General features: G+C 50.6%; 1 protein-coding gene across 3 annotated transcripts in view; it reads left to right on the top strand.

The window, feature by feature from the left end:
* Window positions 1–6,509: 6,509 nt before the first annotated feature.
* Window positions 6,510–19,974, top strand: part of EBF1 (EBF transcription factor 1) — a 263,732-nt gene continuing 250,267 nt past the window's right edge. For 2 of the 3 annotated variants that reach the window (XM_084215758.1, XM_084215757.1), the window contains exons 1-5: window positions 6,510–7,364; window positions 8,683–8,839; window positions 9,151–9,214; window positions 9,401–9,456; window positions 18,405–18,478. In XM_084215758.1, coding sequence (XP_084071884.1) covers window positions 7,231–7,364; window positions 8,683–8,839; window positions 9,151–9,214; window positions 9,401–9,456; window positions 18,405–18,478 — 485 coding nt within the window. In that variant the 5' untranslated portion in view covers window positions 6,510–7,230. Of the gene's footprint in view, window positions 7,365–8,319; window positions 8,411–8,682; window positions 8,840–9,150; window positions 9,215–9,400; window positions 9,457–18,404; window positions 18,479–19,974 lie in introns of those variants that run through there. The other variant, XM_084215759.1, reaches the window with a different exon arrangement.

The following is a 19,974-nucleotide window of genomic DNA, read 5'->3' as shown; positions in this document are numbered from 1 at the left end:
CCTGCTCTGGCCAGGTGGAGTCATTAAAGAATCAGTGAACTTTTTACAAGTTGCTTGAAATACCCTGGCCTGAGTCCAGCTCCGGTGCTGCTGCCGTGTCTGTTTAACAGTTCCTTCATCATGCCATGACAATGACTCTGTTTCAGGGCTGCAGGAAGTTGTTTCTCCATACATCGTTTGTAACACATTTTGGGAGGCTTCTGAGTGCTTCACTTCCTCAGCCCTGCAGTGAGATCAGTGGGATGAGAGCCCTGCCACGGGAGGCTGCTCGGGAAGCAGGAGCAGCATTTGTGTGTCATCCATAATGGATGTGTGTGCATATGGAACCAACACTGGTGCTCACAGATGCCTGCTCAGAGAGGCTGCCCCTTCCCTGGGCAAAGTCAGCAGGAGCTGAGCTTCACCAAGGACCACCCTGTCCCACCCCACACACAAGGGTTAGTTAGTGAACAGCAGCTTCCAAAAAATTTCTGTGTGTAAGAATGTTTAAACATGCTTTACCTCTGCTGAAACGCAGATTTTAAAACAGATACAAACTTTCTAACTAACACAAAATAACCTGAAGTTCCCAATGAGTTCCCTTCTTCCCTGTGTAACCAGCGCTGTCCAGTTGTCCCTCTACCAGAACTTTTGTTTTTCACACAGGTTGGATATTTTTAACAAAAGGCCCTGAGAAGGGACATGAGGAAAATCCAGGTGGGTGTCTTTGGTCTGCCTCTGGTGACAGATATCCTGGACAAAGATGAAAACAAAGAAATCCCCTGATCTGGATCAACAAAACTGGGACTTGAAGTTCAAGTCGTCCAGAGCTCTGGAAAGTCAACGTAAACGTGAGTGTCTCTCTGTATCTTAAACTTCATTGCAAGCAAAGCACTCCCATGCTGTGTTCAGGTAGAATCTCACTGCTCAAAGGCATGCCTGTGGCTCCACACAGAATTCTGAGCCAGATGATGAACTTAGTTCTGCTTCTGCTGAAGCCATAGGACTTTCTGATGTTTACAGGAATGCCGGTGGAAACAGATTTCCAAATGGTCAGCCTAAAAAGAGCAGCCAAATCCCAAGAAATCCAGTCCTAGACGTGGAAATCTTCATGCTTGCAACCCAGCAAGTATTGAATATCCAATTCCCCAACTGGGAAAGTGCCTGGGATTTTGGAGGGCACCCTTCAAAAGAGCTTGTGCACCTTTAAGTCGAAATCCCAAGATGCAAAGTCCTCAGACTTTATGAAAGTGTTTAAAAGGAGATATAGATTCCAGAGCCACTTAAATACTTCTGATAATATTCAGTCTTGATTCAGCAAAGCGTGTGACAACTTTAGTAGGTATTTAAATCCATTCCATGTAATATGCTTAAACTCATCCTCTCAGAGGGAGGGAGTGCCTGCCTCTGGATTTCTCCCTTCACTCCTCAATGGGAGACAAGTACTTACTCTCCCTGAAGCCAATAGCAGCTGATTAGATGTTTAATGCTTTGCTGAACTCCCAGTGTAAAAATCATAGCAAGGCTCTGTGTGATAAAATAACTGTAATCTGTCCAGTGGCTGCCAGCATAAGCAAATAAACACAGGCTGCACTTAAATGGAAGGCAAGCTTGCGTGCAGGGAACCAACATCCTGCTCAGGGCCCCATCCAGCCTGGCCTTGAACACTCCCAGGGATTGATGCACAGCTTCCCTGGGTAACCCGGGGGCTGCACCCTCCGTGCTCAGAAAAGCACTTGCTGTCAGACCTGGGAACGGGAACGGGGCTCTCCCGGCGCCGGGATACCGGGGATTGGGGTTGTGAGAGCCGCTTTTCTCCCCGGGGATGCTCTCCTCGGCATTGCCCCCGCTCGGGACTGCTCCCACGGACCGCCGTCCTCCCGGGATGTCCCGGCATGTTCCACCTCAGGACAGTCGGTCTCCCCCGGGATCTTGCCTCTTTCTCACCCCGGGTATCGACCCCCGGGGTCACCTTTTTCTCGAGACCGACGGCCCCCGGGATCTCCCACCCTCGGGACCGACCCCCGTCCTCCGGGATCTCCCTCCAAGGATCCCCCTCCCCCGAAACCCCCTTTCCCATGGGATCCCCCTTTCCCATGGGATCCCCCTCCCCGGACCCTTCCCCGTTCCCGTTCCCGCGGTGCCGGCGGGGGCGGTTCCCGGCGCGGCCGCCAGGTGGCGCTGTGGGCACGCGGCGCGGCCGCCCCGGTTCCCCCCCCCAGCCCCGGGGTCTCGGTTCCACCGGGGGGACCCGCCCCGATCCCCGGGCCCCGATCCCTCCCCGGGCCCCGGGAGCGCAGCTGGGCTTCCCTCCCTATGCCTCCCTTCCTGCAGCCCCGTGCGGGGATTGCCCCCATGTAATTTCACAGCTCTGCTCGCCCTCTGCCCCCGCGAAGCTGCCATGGGGGGGCTCCTGTCCTGGGTAATGATGGGGGGCGCTGAGTTTGGGGGGGGCGCATCCTCCCGTCCTCCCTCTGAGGAGTTCGCTCGGCCTCTCGCTGCTGCCCGGCATCCCCCGCCCTCAGGCACCCCGGGGGGGTTCTCCTTTTCCCCGGCCCTTGAAGCAATTGCTCCGCTCCGCACTCGCTGCTCCCCACCCGCAGGACTGAACCGCGACCCGCGGGGGTGCCCCGACACCCCATCCTAGCCAGGGGTAACCCCAAGGGAGGCAGGAGGAGGAAAGTTCCTCAATTAAACCTTTCCATCTGGGTCACCGGCTACTGCTTCTTCCTTGTAGCAGAGGTGAAAGTGGGGTGCTGTCACCACCACCTTGTGGACAGGTCCCCTGCTGGTCGCAGAGGCATCCAGGCTCTCTCCTGAACAGGATTATTCTATTCAGTCAGAGTATTTTTTCTAATTCCCAGTTCTCTGAGCCTTTTTTCCTCTTCTCCTTCTCCCCAGGAGCTAGCCAGGTAGGAAGAAAAAGGCACGGCAGGTAGGTGAATAGTGCCATCACCTGCCAGGGCAGACATTGGATTTATCTGTGGATCGACACAGGAGCCTGAAAGGAAAATAATGATGGAAAGCATTTTCACTGGGAACAACAGAAGTGTTTCCAAGCCCTCAGAAAAGTGCAGGCACGAGCTCATCACCTGAGTGCTCTGCTTTCAGTCCCACTTTGAGAGGAGAGGCTTTTCTTCTTCCCCATTGTCACAGGTCAGGTCAGCTGTTCCTCTGCCTTCTCCCAAGAAGGGCAGGAGGGAGCGTGGTCCCTTTGGAGGGGGGGCCTCATCCAGCTGCAAAGGTCAGGGATGAGGGACCAGGAGGCTTTTCTCTCAGAAATTCCCACTTCCAACTACTCCTTCCCTCCCTTGGGGTCTGGGCAGAGGGAAGCAAGGCCAGACCATCCTCGTGGTGCCGGGAGCTACAGGGCAGGAGAGGAGGGACTGGAGGCAGGAGGAGGGAGTTGTCCTGGATAAACTCCAGGTCAGAGGTGAGAGGAGCCTTGGGCTCACTTGGAAAGGGTGTCAAGGCAGGGGAGAGGCCTTCCCCTAAGCAAGAGAGACTCCTGTGCTCTGGGACCTCTGTCTCCTCCCTCACACAAGGTCTCCTTGCACGGCCCCCTTGTTCAAAGGCCTCCAAACCACTTGTTCCCCAAGAACCCTGTTTGTTCCTACATAGGATGAGCAAGCCAGGGCCAGCCTTTCCCTCCCCTGCTGCTATCTGTCATGACCAGGGGCACTGTGACCATGTCCCAGTGCTGTCTGTGAGCTGCCTGTGCTGCAAAGTCCCAGCTCCTGGCTCTGTGCTGCTGGCCAAAATCCACAGCTCAACCCTGCAGCTCTTGCTCACTTTGGGAGCTTCCTCACCTCTGGGAGCAAATCCCAGCCTGCAAGTCTGTGTGTGTGTTTTATTCTGCGTAGAGAGCATTTAACTCAGGCTTGCAGGGAGCCCTCAGTGCAGCGTGCTCCAGTTTGCTCCTGCAGCAGGGCAAGGGGCTGAGTCCCAGCACTGAGGGTTTCCCCATGGCAGGCTCCTCCGCTCTGTTTGCCATGCTGAGGGGAGGATGGACACAGCTTCCCACAGGAATATGCTCCTGCCTGACAGCAGGCCTGGCAGTGATCTGTGTGCTGCTGCAGTCCGAGGGGGGGTGCTGGTCCAGAGAGCAGAACCAGGCAGGGGGCAGAAAGGGAATGCTAAAGGCAACTGGGAATTCTTTAAAATCAAAGCCCCAGAGCTCCAGGGTTGGCCTCTGCAGGGTGGATGGAGCACAGAAGTTTCCTTGCCTACTGCCAGCTCTCTTGCATTTTTTTCTTTTTTTTTTTTGCAAAGTCCTGACTTTCTCACTCCCTCCCTGTTTCCCTTCTGCTTTCCCTTCACACTCCTCCTGTGAGGGTCGAGCCAGTGTTTAGCTCTTTCGTCCTTATAGCAATAATTATTTAGTGGCTGTGAGAACATCCCTAAGCCCCAGGTGGGGCATCTCCCTGCCACCCTTCAGCTGCAGCTCCCTGTGCTGGGCACAGAGGTACAAATCTTGTGTAAGGAGGAAAACAGTGGAGAACTTGTCCCTGTTAGTGTCGTGGCTGGCTGCCCCTGCTGGTGGAGGTGCCCTCAGACTGCAGCTGGGATGTTTTTCCCTTTAGCATCCTGGAAAAGGCATGGAAATGGTCCCCTGATCCCCCGAACAGATTTGAAGGGCAAAATCTGCCAACTGCTCAGTATATTGATTCAAATGCATTATTCCTCCCTGGGCAGATCCCTGCCCTGGGAAAGGAGCAATCAGTGCAGGTGCAAATAGCTTTTAATTGCAGAATGTGTCTCACCATGGAGGCATTTAGGCTGGATATGATACAACTGATACAGCAGCAGCCGGAGGAAGCCCAATAAGCCCGAGCTCTGCAGGAGCTAAACTACTCCTGTGCCGTACCTATGGCGTAAATATTCATGTGTGGCTGTGTGTCCGTGTTCTTCCACATCTCCCTGAGATATGACACAGTAGCACCATGTCAAGATTCAAATGGCATCTTCAGGGAATGTGAAAACTTGCTGTCTGTGACAGTTCCCGTGCGAGGATGCAGAATGCTGGGGATGTGGATGTTTTGTGTGTAGACTCGCCTAAACCAAGGATCGGGGGCAGGTTCTCTGTGCCAGCGAGGCGCTCTGTGCCTGCTCTGGAGCCCGAGCTCTCTTTCCCAGGCTGTGGGTTCAGGCGGCTGTGCCACACAAAATGATGTACAGGTGGTTAGGACAGGGTCCTGTGTAGCTGTCGGGCTGCCGTGTGGTGCCTCTGGAGCTGTAGAGTGCTGCTGAGAGACTGGGCTGGCTGCTCTCCAGGCCCCAAGCTGGCTCCCGGCTGGGGGATGCAGCCCGGGGGGCTCCGCTGCCCTGCAAGGAGCGGAGAGCGGCCGCCCGCCCCTGCACCTCCCGGGGCAGCCCCTCTGATCGGGGAGTGGGGCACCGAGAGACACGGCAGCAATTCAGAGATTGCCCAGAAACTTCAGAGGTTACCCTCCGCGTGTGACACCGCCGTGGAGAGGGCGAGGAGCCCGGTGTGCCGGGATGCGCAGGGTTTTGTTTCATTATATGTGCAAAGATGGGCAAGCCTGTGTTTGGGGAGGCGCGACCCAGGCCGCCGGCACAGAGAGCTCCTTCCGCGGCAAGAGGCCGTGCCAGAGACGAGACGGGAGCGGCTCGGGCAGGGGAAGGATGGAGGGTGATGCGGGGACAGCGGGAGCGCGCCGAGAGATGCGGGACTGCTCCCGCTTGGGCGCCGCGCACCCGGCCCGGCTCTTCCCTAGAAGGAACTGGTTTTATTATAATTATTATTTTCCCTGAGAAAACAAAAATCGGACTTCCTAGGGAAAAAAAAGAAAAAAAAGAACTTTCACCGCGAACTGTCCTGTTCGGAAATCGCGTGCTTGTGCCCAAAGCAGCGCACGCTGCCGGGAGCGGGGCAGGAGCCGGGGCGAGCGGCGGAGATGCAGCGGGGCTCTGCGGCGGGGGAGCTGCCCAACCCGCGCTTCCAGCGAGGTACAATCCCGGGCTGGGCCACCGGGCACGGCCGGCGGCCGCGGGCATCCCCGGCAGTCGCGGTGGGCAGCCTGACGCTGCCGGCGGATCCCGGGGAGAGCGGGGAGGGCTCGGCCACCCCCGCACTCAGCGGTGCCGGCTGCGGGCCGTGCGGGAGCGCGGCGCCCTCCTGCCGAGGGCCGTCCCCGGGCGCCGGGGGGTCGGCGCGGGGGTCGGGGGAGCCCCCGCGGGGCCGGTGCCCGTGCTGCCCGCGGCGCTCCCGAACAAAGGCGCGGCCGCGCCGCACCGGGCCCGCCCCCGGCGCTCCGGGGCAACTTTCCCCGGGGCCGGCCGCGCCGGGGGGCGTGCCTATGCTAATGAGGGGGGTGTGCCCCCGCCCCCTCGGCGCCGCTTTGCCGGCGCCCATTGGCGGCGGCGGCGCGGGGGCGGGGCGGTGACGCGATGCAAATGAGGGGGCGTGTTCGAGGGGGCCCCGCCCCCCGCCCGCCGGGGCTGCGGGGCTCGTGTTCGGCGGCGGGGACAGTCAAAGTGGCTCCCATAGGGAGAGACGGCGAGTCCGCCCGGCGCTGCGGGAGAGGGAGGGGGCACGGGGAGCCCCAGGGTCTCCCTCCGGCCGTCCGTCCGCGCCGCCGCCGCGGGTGCGCCCCTCTCGCTCCCTTCCCGGCGTGCGCCCGGCTCCGGCAACTCGCTTCCTGCGCGGCTGGAGGAAGGAGGAGAGAGGAGAGGAGCGGAGAGCGCTTCGGCTGGGAGAGGAGAGAAGAAAGAGGGAGAAAAGAAAGAAAGAAAAGAGAGAGGGGAGAAGGGGGGGGACTTGCCTCTCTTGTCACTGGAAAATGACACTTGATGTAGCAGAGCCTGCCGCAGCTCCCGTTCGTCCTATTGTTTCTTAAACTGCCATCTGAGATTTTTTTTTTTTCTGCCTGCTGCCATCCGAGGGGTGTCTTCATACAAAAGGGACTTCAAGTACTCCTCCGGCTTGCGAGCGCTGCAACCAGCCCCCAGCACCCCGTCAGCCCCTCCAAGCACCCAAACAAACTGCACACGCAGCAAACAGCAGCAACAAAACCGGGCTCTGATTGCCTCTGGATTTTTTTTTTTTTTAATGTGCGTGCCTGTGTTTGCTTTCTCCGACTTGCTTTGATTCCAGCGATCAGCTGCAGAGAGAGGAAAAAAAGAGAAAGAAAGAAAAAAACCCCCACATATAACAGTCCGCCTGGCGATTTTATTACTTTTTAAAAATTTTGAATAAAGAAGGAAGATTTGCGCTGTTGTTTCTGATTCATGTTTGGGATTCAGGAAAGCATCCAGCGGAGTGGGAGCAGCATGAAGGAAGAGCCCCTCGGCGCGGGGATGAACGCGGTGCGGACGTGGATGCAGGGAGCCGGCGTCCTGGACGCCAGCACGGCCGCTCAGAGGTAGGCAGGCTCCGCGCCCGCTCCGCGCCCGCGCCCCGCTCCGCGCCCCGGGGCGCTCCCCGCCCGCAGCGCTGCTCCCCGCCCGCAGCGCCTTTCCCCCCGCGCCAACAGAAACCCGGCTCTGGAGCTCTGCTACCAGCAGTGAGTTTCGCGTAGATGTCGCCAGTTAAATATTTATCCCTATTGTCCCGTAGGAATGACTTTTTATTAAATAATGATAACAACAATAAAGGAAGTGGCGAGTTTCGCTAGGTACGGATAGGTAGGTTTCATCTCTCTGGCTCCTTGTGTTCGCTCGGAGGAAGGAGTTTTCAAAACTATGTTTACTGCTGATTTAGTCTTAAGATCTTCAAATGACACTTTCCTCCTCCGAAAAACAGAGAGTTGTGCACGGATGTATCCAAAATATATTTCTCTACCTCGCTTTCCTATTCCCGTCAGAATCAGCAGCTCCTCTTCTTCTCCTCCGATAAGTAGGGAGTTTGCAAAGCGTACTCCAGGAGAAATTTAATTTGAAGTCCCTTTGTAAAACCACTGCCACTTATCTCACATTTTTAAAAAGAAATCCCTCCAAATATAAGATGGGTTTGGCGAAGCTGCGCCCAGCCTCGTTTTCTCTCTTATTTCTCCTTCTTCCCCACGAAAAAAAAAAAACTCAAACACGAACCAAACCCTGATGCTGGATTCGCAGCTTGAGCCCTGGAGCCGGCATCATCCGGCATCAGTTTAATGTTGACATCTCCCAGTGTCTCCCACCTCGCCCCGCACCCCCCCTTTGGAGCCCTCTAAGGAAGGGAAAGTTTCTGCAGGGACAACCCTGAAATATTTAAAGTTGTCTCCTGGGCTCGGTGTTTACCCACCGCTTCGGCGCGGGAGGAAAGGCTCGCAAGATAAGGCACATGGGCGCTGGTGTGACAGCTCCGAGCCGAGTTTGAGAAGTGGCAGGACCGATGCTGCTCCGCGGGGCAACGCGCCGGCGGCTCTGAGCGCGGCTCCCCCGCCATGCAGGGCCGGCTGCGAGCGGGCACGGCCCCCGGGGAGGGCTGGTGGGTACCGGGGCCGGCTGGGGGGGCTCCTGGGGGCTTCGGGCTGGCCGCAGGACGGGATGGGGTCGGCGCTCCGCGGGGTTCGGAGCTGGAGTATTTCTCCGTGCCCGGAGGGAAAAGCCCCGGGGCGGCTCGGGGGAGGGAGGGATGCTCTGCCCCGGGAGGGTCCGGCCGGGTCCCGGCGGGGGAAGGCACGGGCCCGAGAGGCGGCTGGGGGGTGCGTGAGGCCGCGGCGTCGGAGCTGCCGCTAACCCGCGTGTTTCTGGTCCCAGCGGAGTGGGTCTGGCCCGGGCTCACTTCGAGAAGCAGCCGCCTTCCAACCTGAGGAAGTCCAACTTTTTCCACTTCGTCCTGGCTCTGTACGACCGGCAGGGGCAGCCCGTGGAAATCGAGCGCACCGCCTTCGTGGGCTTCGTGGAGAAGGAGAAGGTGAGTACCCTGGTGCCCCGTGGGGGCTCGGCTGTCTCTCCGGGGCCCTCCCCGCTCCGCTCCCTCGGGGCCGCGACACCGGCTCGTCCCGGGAGCCACGGCAGCCGCCCGGGCGCCTCAGTCTTCTCCTGTCCCGGAGGGCAGACGAGCAGGGGGTGTCCCCTGCTCCCTCGCTATGCCCAGGGGACAGAGGAGAGGGTTGGGAGCTGCCCCATCCAACCCCGAGGACACCCGGCGTGCGAGTGATGGAGAAGCTCCATTGATACTGTTTTCTTTTTCCCTCCGGCCTCCCGTGTCGTCTTTGACTTCAGGAAGCCAACAGCGAAAAGACCAACAACGGGATCCACTACCGCCTGCAGCTGCTCTACAGCAATGGTAAGGGCTGGGAGTCCCCCGGTTGTGCAGAGCCCAGCAGCGCCCGGGTTCCCCCAGTTCCCCTCCGCTCCCTGCGCTCGCTGCCGGGACACGGGCAGCCCTGGCAGGCCCGAGCCCTCGGGGGAGCCCCGGCGCGCTGCCGCCGGCCGGCCCCGCTGCGCTGCTCACGGCTGTGCCTTGTTTCAGGGATCAGGACGGAGCAGGATTTCTACGTGCGACTCATCGACTCCATGACCAAGCAGGTGGGTGCTGCGGGGCGGCCGCCGAGCGGGGGGTGGCAGCCGTCGGGGCGGCCCCGGGAGCCGAAACCCGCCCCCGCGGCGGGGCCGCTCTGCCCGGCGGGGACGGGACGGAGCCTCCGCCTCCCGCGGGCACGGCCGCGCTCCCGCTCCGGGCAACCACCGGGCTGCGGGGCGGCCAGCGGGTCCCCGCGGGACCCTGCCTGCTGCTGGGCTGCGGGAGAAAAATAAAGGCGACCCTCCAGCGGTCCCAGTCAGGGCTGCGGATGGTTTTGCCGCTTAATTAATAAGAATTAACCTCCGGCCTCCGGCAGCCCCAGCGCCGCCAGCACAAGGCGCTGCCCGGAGCGGGGCTCTGTCGGTCCGCCCGCTCCCGGCGCTGCCGCCGGCTGCGCTGGCTGCAGGAGGAGCGGTTGTATCGCGACACGTTTGCCTGTCGGAATAGACCCCAGAGTCGCGGCGCGGGCAGCGGCGAGCTCGGTGTCCGACTCGGGGAGGGCAGCAGAGCTTGTCAGTGGATTAATCCTCATTTTGAGCCTGTTCTTTAGCCTCCCAAACAGAGCAATAACGTGCGCGCCTACCTGTAAAAAATACTTTTCTGTCTAAAACCAGTATTTTTACAAAGGGACTATCTGAACAAATCGATTCTCTGTCCTTTTTTTTTTTCCTTTCTTTTTTAATTGTTACTCTGGCTTTTTTTCTGCTCCTGTCAGAATATTTTTCTCTTAGAATATGTTTCTTTTAAATACTTGGGATCGCTTTTGAGCGTTTTAATTCTTAAAATATGTTTCTTCCTCTCCTAATCTGTTTTACTTGTTAAAGAAAATTCTTAAATTTTATTTAAGAAAAACATTAAGGGTTTTTTTTGTACCGCTAGGAAACGTCAGTCCTTGTATGTTGTCTGCAGGGACAAAACTCTTGGCTTGTATTTGGGTTTCTTTTCTACAGCAAAACATAAAGCTCTAAGGGCTGAGTTTGTTTTACAAAACTCTCTTTGATGGTCCCAAAACATCTTTTCCTGCTATTGAAGACTGTCTTTCAACAGAAAAAAAAAAAAAAAGAAAAAAAAAGAAAAAGGAACTTGGGTGAATTTTACTAGACAATCCACTGTGCATCTGAACTCTGTTATACTGTACACTTCCAAACGGAGCCCGTTCCTTGTAGGAATTAAACCAGCAGCCACATACCCTTCTTCATAAAAAATCCTGGAAAGCGTTTGCTGTCATTCCTTGGTTTCCAGGCACAAATTGATTCGTTTGTATTAAAAGTAACAAAATCTTCCTGATATGTGAACTCTTTTTAGTCTTTTTGGAGTTTGTGTATTTCAGCGTAGATCGTGTGAGAGAGACTATCAATAAATATTATCTTTAAATAGCTTTCCTATCGTTACGGAAATGCAGAAGCCTCTGGTCATAATCCTGTTGAAAACAGAGCCCTGAACTCACGGAGAGCAGTGGATTCAAAATAATTTTCTTAACAAAGGCATCTTGCATATGAAGAGTTCATCCTAAGGCACTGTTTGACCTCTTGGTCTCTCATTATTATCAAGTCATCAGAGGGTCTTTGGAGAGAAAGGGGAAAAAGAAAACCCCGAGATACAGTTTATTTGTAAGACCTACCGTGTAGCTTTAAAGCACGTTCACAATGAAGAAGCAGGAGAAAAAAAAAAATCTGTCTGATTTCAGGAAGTCTTAGAAAAACAAAGTTAGTGCAAATTACAGATTTTGGGAAAAGTGCTGTGGGGTTGAGAAGCGAGGATTTTAGAACAAAAGCTCTCTGAGTTTAGATTAGAAAACGGAGAGCAAAGGCTGTTTTAGATGCAAACATGTTTGCTTACATATTAATTTCATATCTGTAGTTTCTTTAGGCATGACTATAATTGCTCATGAAAAATAGGGCATTGTCATGTCAAAACTGTGGCATGTGCCGCTCCGAATTTTTTCAGGGGCCAGATGCTAAATTCTCTTTCTTCTCCTTTTTTAATTCTTTTTTTCAAAAGTGAAATTATTTCAGAGTTGGGATCGCGTCGGTTACTGAATGCTTATTAGGAAGTGAAGTACAACACATGACAGAAGCTCACCCAAATGTTGAATATATCATTTATATTTTATGACAGTGAATTATATAGAAGATTCTCAAGTAACTTTCAAATCATCAAACTGTAATTAAATATTGCAAAGACTGTCTGAAAATTCTTTAATTTTTAATGAAAGTTAAATATATATTGTCAGTCTACTTGAAGGTGTAGTATTTTAATGCATGACGCTCAGAACAAATTGGATAATGAAATGATTACTTTTAAATGAAACTGTTGCAGAAGCATACACGTTTCAGCTGGCAAGGATCTGCTCAGTCCTCACACACGCACATTCACACACTTGATAATTGTGAATTCCCAGACTGAAATTACAGCTACTCTGAGGTTTCTGGTGGCAAATTAAAAATCCCACAGAAGCAAAGCTTGAATGAGTTAGGTTCCCCAGATCATACAGGAAAGTATCTGTGGCTTTTTTTTTAATATTAATTTTTTATTATTATTTTTTAATACGGACACATCAGATTTAAATATATTCTCTTTGTGTCACAGTTACAAATTGCAGGGTTTTGTACGGTTGCGGATTATTAAGTTAGGTAAGATAAAATAAAAGCCCTTCTGCAAATCAGACTTGGATTTCTGAGCATAGGATTGCTGCTCACAGATTTAATGTGAATGTCCCATTAGCAGCATGTGTTATAGCAGTAGGTAGGCAGGGCTTGGCTATGCTGGGGGCTGTGTATGTACCCAAGAGGAGACGTTCTTGCTCATGAGTGTTCCTGCTCTGCCTAAGTCAGGGATTTGTTTGTGTGGCTGTGCCCAGCTAAGAACCTCATAGCGAGAGTTGTGTCCTGGAGCAGAGGGATCTCCGTGTCCTGGTGCGTGTGTGTTTCTCTGACAGCTGTGGAGCAGGATGGGAAGTGGGGCTGGAGAGTGGCACTTCTGAGGCAGCCAAGAGCTGTGTTGGGAGCTGCATCCCAGGGCAGAGCTGGCTGTGGGATGAGCTGTGCAGCACTGCCCCGAGCAGGAGCTCGGGCTGCACGGGCATTCCTTGGGAAACAGGGCTGTGGGACTTCCAAATGGGAAACCCAGCCGGGACTGGTCTCAGAGTGCCTCATTTTGGGGTGCGTTTGGGGCATTTTGTGCTCGGCCTTTGGTGGTGGCCCCGGAGAAGCGCTGGGTGAAATGGGAATTATGTGGCTTTTGGGGTCTCGCTAAGTTTCTGAAATGCCCGTCACTTAAAAATTGTAAATGTTACACACAAATCATTCCTGTGGCAGAGAAGTTCCTTCCAGTTCAGGCAACAACATTCGGTGTCAATACTGGCTTAATTCAATTTTCTTTTATGTTATATTGGCACCTCATTTTATGTCAGGATCACATTCCTAATGCGCTCAAAACCCTGTAGGATCCCAAACTTTATAGCTGTTGCTTTCCGTAAGGCAGCAGCTCCTCCCGCAGAAGATCTGCCTCTAACAGTGATGCATTTTGAAATTGCCTGCAAAACGTGAAATATGTCTGCTCTAATAAAACTGGAGTTTTTAGGCAAGTCAAGGGATTTTAATATGTTTGTGGAGAAGAGATGCCTTCTATTTCTTCGGCTGTATTTTCATAAAGTTGAGGTATTTCACTATTAGGAAAGATGGAGGAAATAAATCTGAAATACTTGTTCCCCACCCATTTTTCCTTCCGTTATTCTCATCCATAAGATATAACGGATGCTAATATGGCTCAGGCATCTTAAGAATCATAAGTTTTGCTCGATGGCTATTGTCTATTGCTGAGAGAAGTCATGAGTCAAAAATCCTTCCTTCAGACTTAAACCCTGTTTATATTTGGATTTTTTTCCAGAGCTATAACTCTGGATGCAAATGGTTTTTCTGTTGACTTGTCTGTCATTCTCTGATGTCTGCAGATATTTGATCAGCTCTATTCTGTGCATGGCATGGCCCTTCTCTGGCAGCTACACGCATGGGAAAAAAAAATGTTATCAATAAGTTCAGAGGAGCCTCAGCAGAGTCAGAGAAATTTCACACAAACATAAAACAAAACCTAACCCCTGTGACGGGGAAAGTTTACATTGCACCAGATTTTAGCAGCTTTCTTGTGCCTTTGGTGAGATGTCAGAAGCGCAGGTGATTTTAATTTTCTTGTACAGAGAGGAATGGAGAAGTTTGGAATTTGCATGCATGATCAGGACCTGTGTTTGGGAAAATGTAAACTCATCACAGTGGAAAATGTGTTGTTTGGAGTCTGAGGGTGAAAACAAAGCTGAGGATTTTGGAGAGACTGCCTGAGCCAGATGGCCTGGTGCATTCCCAGTCTGGCAGCCCAACTGCTCCCTCCTGTATAATATACAGCCATTTGTTCTGGGATATTTACGCTAGAGCTGTTTCCATGTGAATGTTTGAAAACCATTAAAAATGAACATATTAGGAGAGATAAATTTATTTAATTTGTGTGAATACGTCGATAAGCAGGCTGTGAATCAAAGGCAGAGGGAGACTGGATAAAATAATTAGATGCTTCTGCATTGTGTGTGGAGAGGCAGAGCAAGAACTCCCTGTCCTCGCCCCGGGACCAGCTCCGCGCTGCTTGTCCGGGATAAACCTCCCTGGGATGAGTCGAGGTTTTGCCTGCGAAAGGGGTAAAACCTCGGGTAATTGAGGGTTAAGGATTCAAAGCCAAATAAATGTAATTCACAGTATTTTCTCTGTAGATATACAGTGGATACAAGCCTAATCCTCTCTGGGTAAAATTCTGGCCCATCTGAAGTCAATTGCAAAGCGCCTATTGAATTCGGTGGGGCCAGGATTTTATTTTCTCCCTGTGTGTACAGCTGTAAACGTCATTCCAAATCATTTTAGTTCTGTTTTGGAAAAGACCCTAATTTTAATGAGTTTTCCCTTCTCTTTTATTTCGGTAAGGGAGATACTTTGTTTTGTGAGGCAGATGGAATCTGAAAGCAAGTGGATTTAGATGCACATTGGTGATTTCTCTCCTTCTCTTACTCTTTTAAAATCAAGGCCATGACATAACTGAGTAATATAATGACCATGATCTCATTCCTTCAAGATTGTTTTTCGTCCAGTTCTGAAAGCAGGATTGCTTGACTGGCAAACTGACACCACGAGACGATTCTGCCCTCACTTGTACCAGCATAAATCTGGATTTATTCAGGAATGGTTAAGAACAAAATCAGTCTCTGTATTTTTCCAGCTTGTTTGTAGATTATTTTATTGCTTTATCTTACTGCGTCTACTGGGGAAATGTAGATTAAATGAGAACTGTAGCCTTGACTTGTATATCACCCCCATTCCTTTTTATTTTTTATTTCTTTTTTTTTTTAATACCGAAGTCTGTAGCTGAAAAGTTTAGGTGAATTTTTGGATGTACTTGACTGTGATGCGTTCAATGCAGAAATTTTTATTTGCTGTTAAGCAGTAAATTGAATTTGATGTAACTTTTTATGCAGCTATATTTAAATAGAAGTAAGGAAGTCTCATATTTTTGACACAAATTTTTCGGGGCCAGATTTTGAGGTCTGTTTGTGCATGAGTGACTGTTACTCACTGGGACTTCTTGCAGGAAGGTGAGTAACAGCTGGCAAAATGGAAGATAAATTTTGTGGGGAAATATTGAAGTTGTTCAGGAAAAGAAACGCTATTTTCAAGTGCTTACAAATTACCACCGAGTTAAAACGACATGAAGTAAACAAAAAGAAAAAACCCAAAGTCTATAATTTTGCATTTCCTTTGCCGGTGTTTTGTTGTGCAACTCTGATGTGTATCTGCAGGCTTATTTTTAGCTCTGCTGTGGTCTAAGTTTATGCACTGTAACTTTCACTTTGTCTCTCATTATTGTGATCCCTATTTGACAAAATCACGACGACGTTAGTGTGACAGGGAACCCTGACGCAATCTCCCCGTTTCAAAACGTGAACTTAAAAACCGCTTAATTTATTTAAAAAAAATCAAGATATTTTTGTTAAAAAGAGCAGCTTCTCAAATCCGAGAGTTAAACATTTTCACAACAGTAACGTAGTAGACCCTTCCTGTAAAAATACTTCTGGCAGCTCTAACGATCTGAAACTTTAGCAGTTCCTGTTTCCTTTTTGAAACTAATTGTAGAATTAATGCTTCAGAGCGGCGCGGTTTGCGAGGCGGTCGAGTATCTGCGGGGCTCTCGGGCAGCCATTCATGGGGGCAAACAGTTGGTGCTTCACACAAGTAAATTGGGACACAGGAGCAGGGAGATGGGGATGAGCTGCTCAGAAATGAGCCCAGCGCATCCTCCCGCTTCCCAGAATTTCCTAGGAATTCCTGCAGGGACAGGGTAGGCAAGGGGAGCCGCGTTTGACGCGGAGAAAACAAAATGTGCAAGGGTGCAACTTCGATAATTGAATGCAAATAAAGTGAGAAGCAAATCCTTAACGTGGAGGGAGGCAGAAGAATGTCATGCACGCAAAGAAGGGATCACTGATGCTAAACACAACAGACAAGGTGATTATGTACCACAGTGTTGACTCTGCCCATTCATTATTGCTATTTAGTTGAGTTATTTAAGCAGCTACCTGGAGGTTAAGTAAGCACAGCAGCAGGAAGGGGAGAGGAGGAGAGAGGGCAGGGGGAAAAAAAGAAAGTAAATTTTGCGTTCTGGTTTGTCATTTCTAGCACTTCATTGGCTCCACTGGCAACAAGCTAACCCATCCCGGGTAAATTTATTTTAGTATTTGGAAGTATGAGAAGAATGAGCTGAGTCCAGCAGCCCTTTCCTCCCATGTCACGTTGTGATTGTCTAGAGGTGACAGGGGGCTGGAGGTGTTTGTCCCCACTAGAGGCCTCAGAAGTAGATCGGCTCTTTTTCCTCCTGCTCTGCATTCTCAGAGGGAGATTTTTTTTTTAACTGTTGGTGAAGTCCAAGAAGTGCCATGAGCTTCCTCCTTGCCTGGCCTGTCCCACTGCCAGGTGGAACCTGATCTGGGGTTTTCTGGAGTCTTTGCAATGTCCCCGCTGACTGACCCCACCAGGTGTCAGCCAGTTACTTCAGTTCTCTGGCTTTGCCTGGAAGAAGCTTCTCCCCATCTTCCCCATTAGTGCTGGGAATAAGGCTCTTCTGAATTTGTCCAACTGCTGCTGCAATACATGTAATTCCATTTTCCAAGGCCTCTTGCAAACCGTCAGTATCTCTCTTGGGCACTGATGTGCAAGTAGCTCAAGGTGGGGGTTCCACCTGGGGTGAGGGTGTTGCTGGTGTCTGTGCTGGGGGGACTTTCTGTGCATCCCCTTTTTCCCAGTGCTGGTTCACAGGTGCTGTCCCTCACTGGTAGAAATGAGGGGGCAGAAGCCAGGTGAGACTCTGGGCCCGTTAATGGCAATTAGTGGCAGCCTCTGTTTTATCAGCTGTAAAAACCCAGCCCAGAGGCTCTCAGATTTTTGGGGAAGTCTCGTAGCAAAACTGAAGTTAAAAAAATTAAAGCTGCCAAAGGTGCCACGGGCCCGTTCCTGTTGTTATTTATGGAATTATTACGGAATTTTATAATGCATGATATTAATATTGCATGTTGCCATTTAAATTGTGTAAGGGTCAGTGCATGCTTCTTTAGATTTGTGTGTCTTGAGATTTGTGCCCCTTCACCTCTTACCTTTCATGGGTTACATTTGTAGGGACTGGAAAAGCAGTTTGTTCTATATTAATGTAACTTTTCTGTCAGTATTTTCCATGCTTCCATTTTAAATTGATCTCATTCCTTAAAATGTGTTTCATCTTTAGAGCACACTTCTTAAATTTCAATCTCTATTTAATCGTTAGCTCCAGGGACACCCATCTCAGATGTCATTTTACCTGCTGAGTTTTTTCCCCCAATTTTTTGTTTTAAATTCTGTGCTTTAGAGGCTGAAAAGGTCACACCAAGCTCAAGGGTAGTGCTGATGTTCAGCTGCAGGGGTGGTCATCCCTCCAAGCCTGGGGCTCCGATCCCAGCTCTGGAGTGCCACCCTAAAAGATTTAGAAACCTCAGTGCCAGCAAAAGATGCTGTTGCAAGGGAAACTCCACTCTTGTTTTGCTGCTGGGGGGTTGGTGCCTGGGAGCAGGGGTGACTGGAAAACATGACTCTGTGGGGCTGAGATGGAAATCCTGTCCCACAGGGGCTGTGAGCACTAACCCAGCTCGTGGGTAATGCCGATCCCTCGTTGCTGGTGCTGCTGGTGGGAGCAAACGTAGACTCCTCTTGAAATGTGAATACTCTGCCTTTCCACAGTTTTAGCTTAAAGGATTCTCTCTGTGCTGTCTCAGAGTCAAATTTCTCAAGCTGGTTGATCCTCTGTTTGTTTTGGTCTCCTCTGCTCTGGTAGGGCCTTCTCCTCACTTATTTATACCCCTGTAACTCCGGAGGAGCTCTCTGGAAAGTGCTGGATCAGGAGGTTCAAGGGAAGAATCAGGCCCAGGCGCTTTCTCAGAAGCTACCAGGAAAATGCCTGGGCTGTGCAGCTTTTGTAATTAAAAATGCATGAGCTCTCTTTTCTGTCTTTTTTTTTTTTTTAATGAATAGGACCCAAAGTATACCAAGCCTTGCTGTTTTTTTTTCTTTCTTTCCTTTCCCCCCCACCCTTCTTTTTAATGCTATTAGGTTTATATTTTATTCTGAATTGAAAAGAAAATTGTGGTTGTCTTGACTACTAAAAAACCCCATCCTACACACTGCTGGAGAGATGTGCAACAGAGAGGAGGGAATTTAGCTGTACTCAGCTTGTGTTGTTTTACAACTGCAGGTCTTGGAGCAGGTTTGGTTGAGATGCCAGATCTCTTTAGCCTGAGCTGTGGTTTGTAACTCTCTGAGCCTTTGCTTACCGTGACATGTTTTGATTTTCTCCAAACTCAACCTTATGTACAACTAAAAATGTGTTTTATTTCTAGGCAATAGTATATGAAGGCCAAGACAAGAACCCAGAAATGTGCCGAGTTCTGCTCACGCATGAAATAATGTGCAGGTAAGAAATACCCCTCTTCCAGTTAATTAGTGATGAGAAGATGAATCTGTCTCCCAAAATCTAGGTTGAACCTACTGCTATTTTCGGACTTAAATTTATCTTTCTTGCATTAAACAATCCCAAAATAACACACTTCGGTGTGTGTAATTAGCAGCAAGGTCTCAGTTGTCACACTAGTTTTCAATTATTTATAAAGAGTTATTCTTAACAGAATGCTGCTGGTTTTCATTTAGGCACTGTAGCCCACAAAAGGTCTCCTCACCGAAATTAACAGTCTATTATAGTCTTGTAGCAATAAACGTCTCTGTCCCCAATTCCCAACAAAAACTCCTCGGCAAAATGACAAAATAGTATTTTTTTTTTTCTGGATGTGCATTAAGGAGTGAGGTCAGGAGGTTCTTTTGTCCTGGCTGCTGCTCACGTGGGGTCCCCACTTGGCCAGAGTGGAGCAGCTGAAACTTCTCTGTGCAAAAGATGTCATCTTCTTGGTTTTCTTTAAACTTCCCCATGCAGATTTGGGTCTGCCCAGTGCTCTCTTGCCCTGCCTGGGGTTGGTGATTTTAATTCAGTCAAATATCTTCTCCCCCAAACTTCTGCAGCTGCTTCCTTCTCTGTTCTGGCTGGTTGAAGTAGGTGAAGCCTCCTCTACTTCCTTTTCACCACAGACCCCTTCTCCACCTCAGAGAGCTTGACCTCTCAGTCTCATTAAAGTTAGTGGGTGTTTTTTGCATGTCTGAAAAAATCATTTGTTACATGTTATTCGATGGCAGAAAATAATTCCCTGGTGGAAGACGAGGCGTTCTTGCATAAGCTCATTGTTACAATCAGTTGTTTTAAGACTGTAAAAATGCCATTGCATGCGTTGTAACTTTTACAAAACACATTTACTAAAAAGGAGTAACTTGAGGGTAAAAACTAGTACCCACTTCTAAAAGAATAAACTTGGATGAGGGTTTCCTGGCAGGGGAGAGTCTCTGACAAAATACTCAGATGGAAACTTCTCTGTTGGTTGATTTTTTTTTTTCCCCTTAAATTCTTGGGATCTGCATGTTTTGTCCTCCACTGACAGCTCCTCCTGCTAAAACCCTTCTGGGGTGTAGCACCCCATGATGAAGGCAGAGGAGTTGCTCTCCTTGCCCTGCCAGCTTGGGTGAAACGCTGAACAGCCCCCACCTCAAATTCTTCCTTGCAGCAGGATTTTGGGGGATTTTAGTTTTCATGTCTTGATTTTCTAGGCTGCTTCTTTCAGGGAACCAAAAACATTGGTTTGCAGCTCCAGAGCAATCAGCAGCTCCAAGAGGTGCCTGAGCCTCTGCTGCCATCGGGAGCCTCGTTGCTTTGCTGAGGACTCCAGGCCACTTCTGCCTTTTCAAATGGAATCCCAGTCATGTTGACAACTTGTAATTGTCCTAAAATTCATTGGCCCAATTAGCACGACTTTCACACTGGATACCTAGCTAGGAACAATTCATGGAAATATTAAAGGAGGCCCCTGA

This window comes from Fringilla coelebs (genome assembly GCF_963513975.1).
Source record: "Fringilla coelebs genome assembly, chromosome: 15".
NCBI classification, from domain to species: Eukaryota; Metazoa; Chordata; class Aves; order Passeriformes; family Fringillidae; genus Fringilla; species Fringilla coelebs.
Note: the sequence above shows the minus strand (reverse complement) of the source record. Positions and strands in the feature narration are given on the sequence as shown.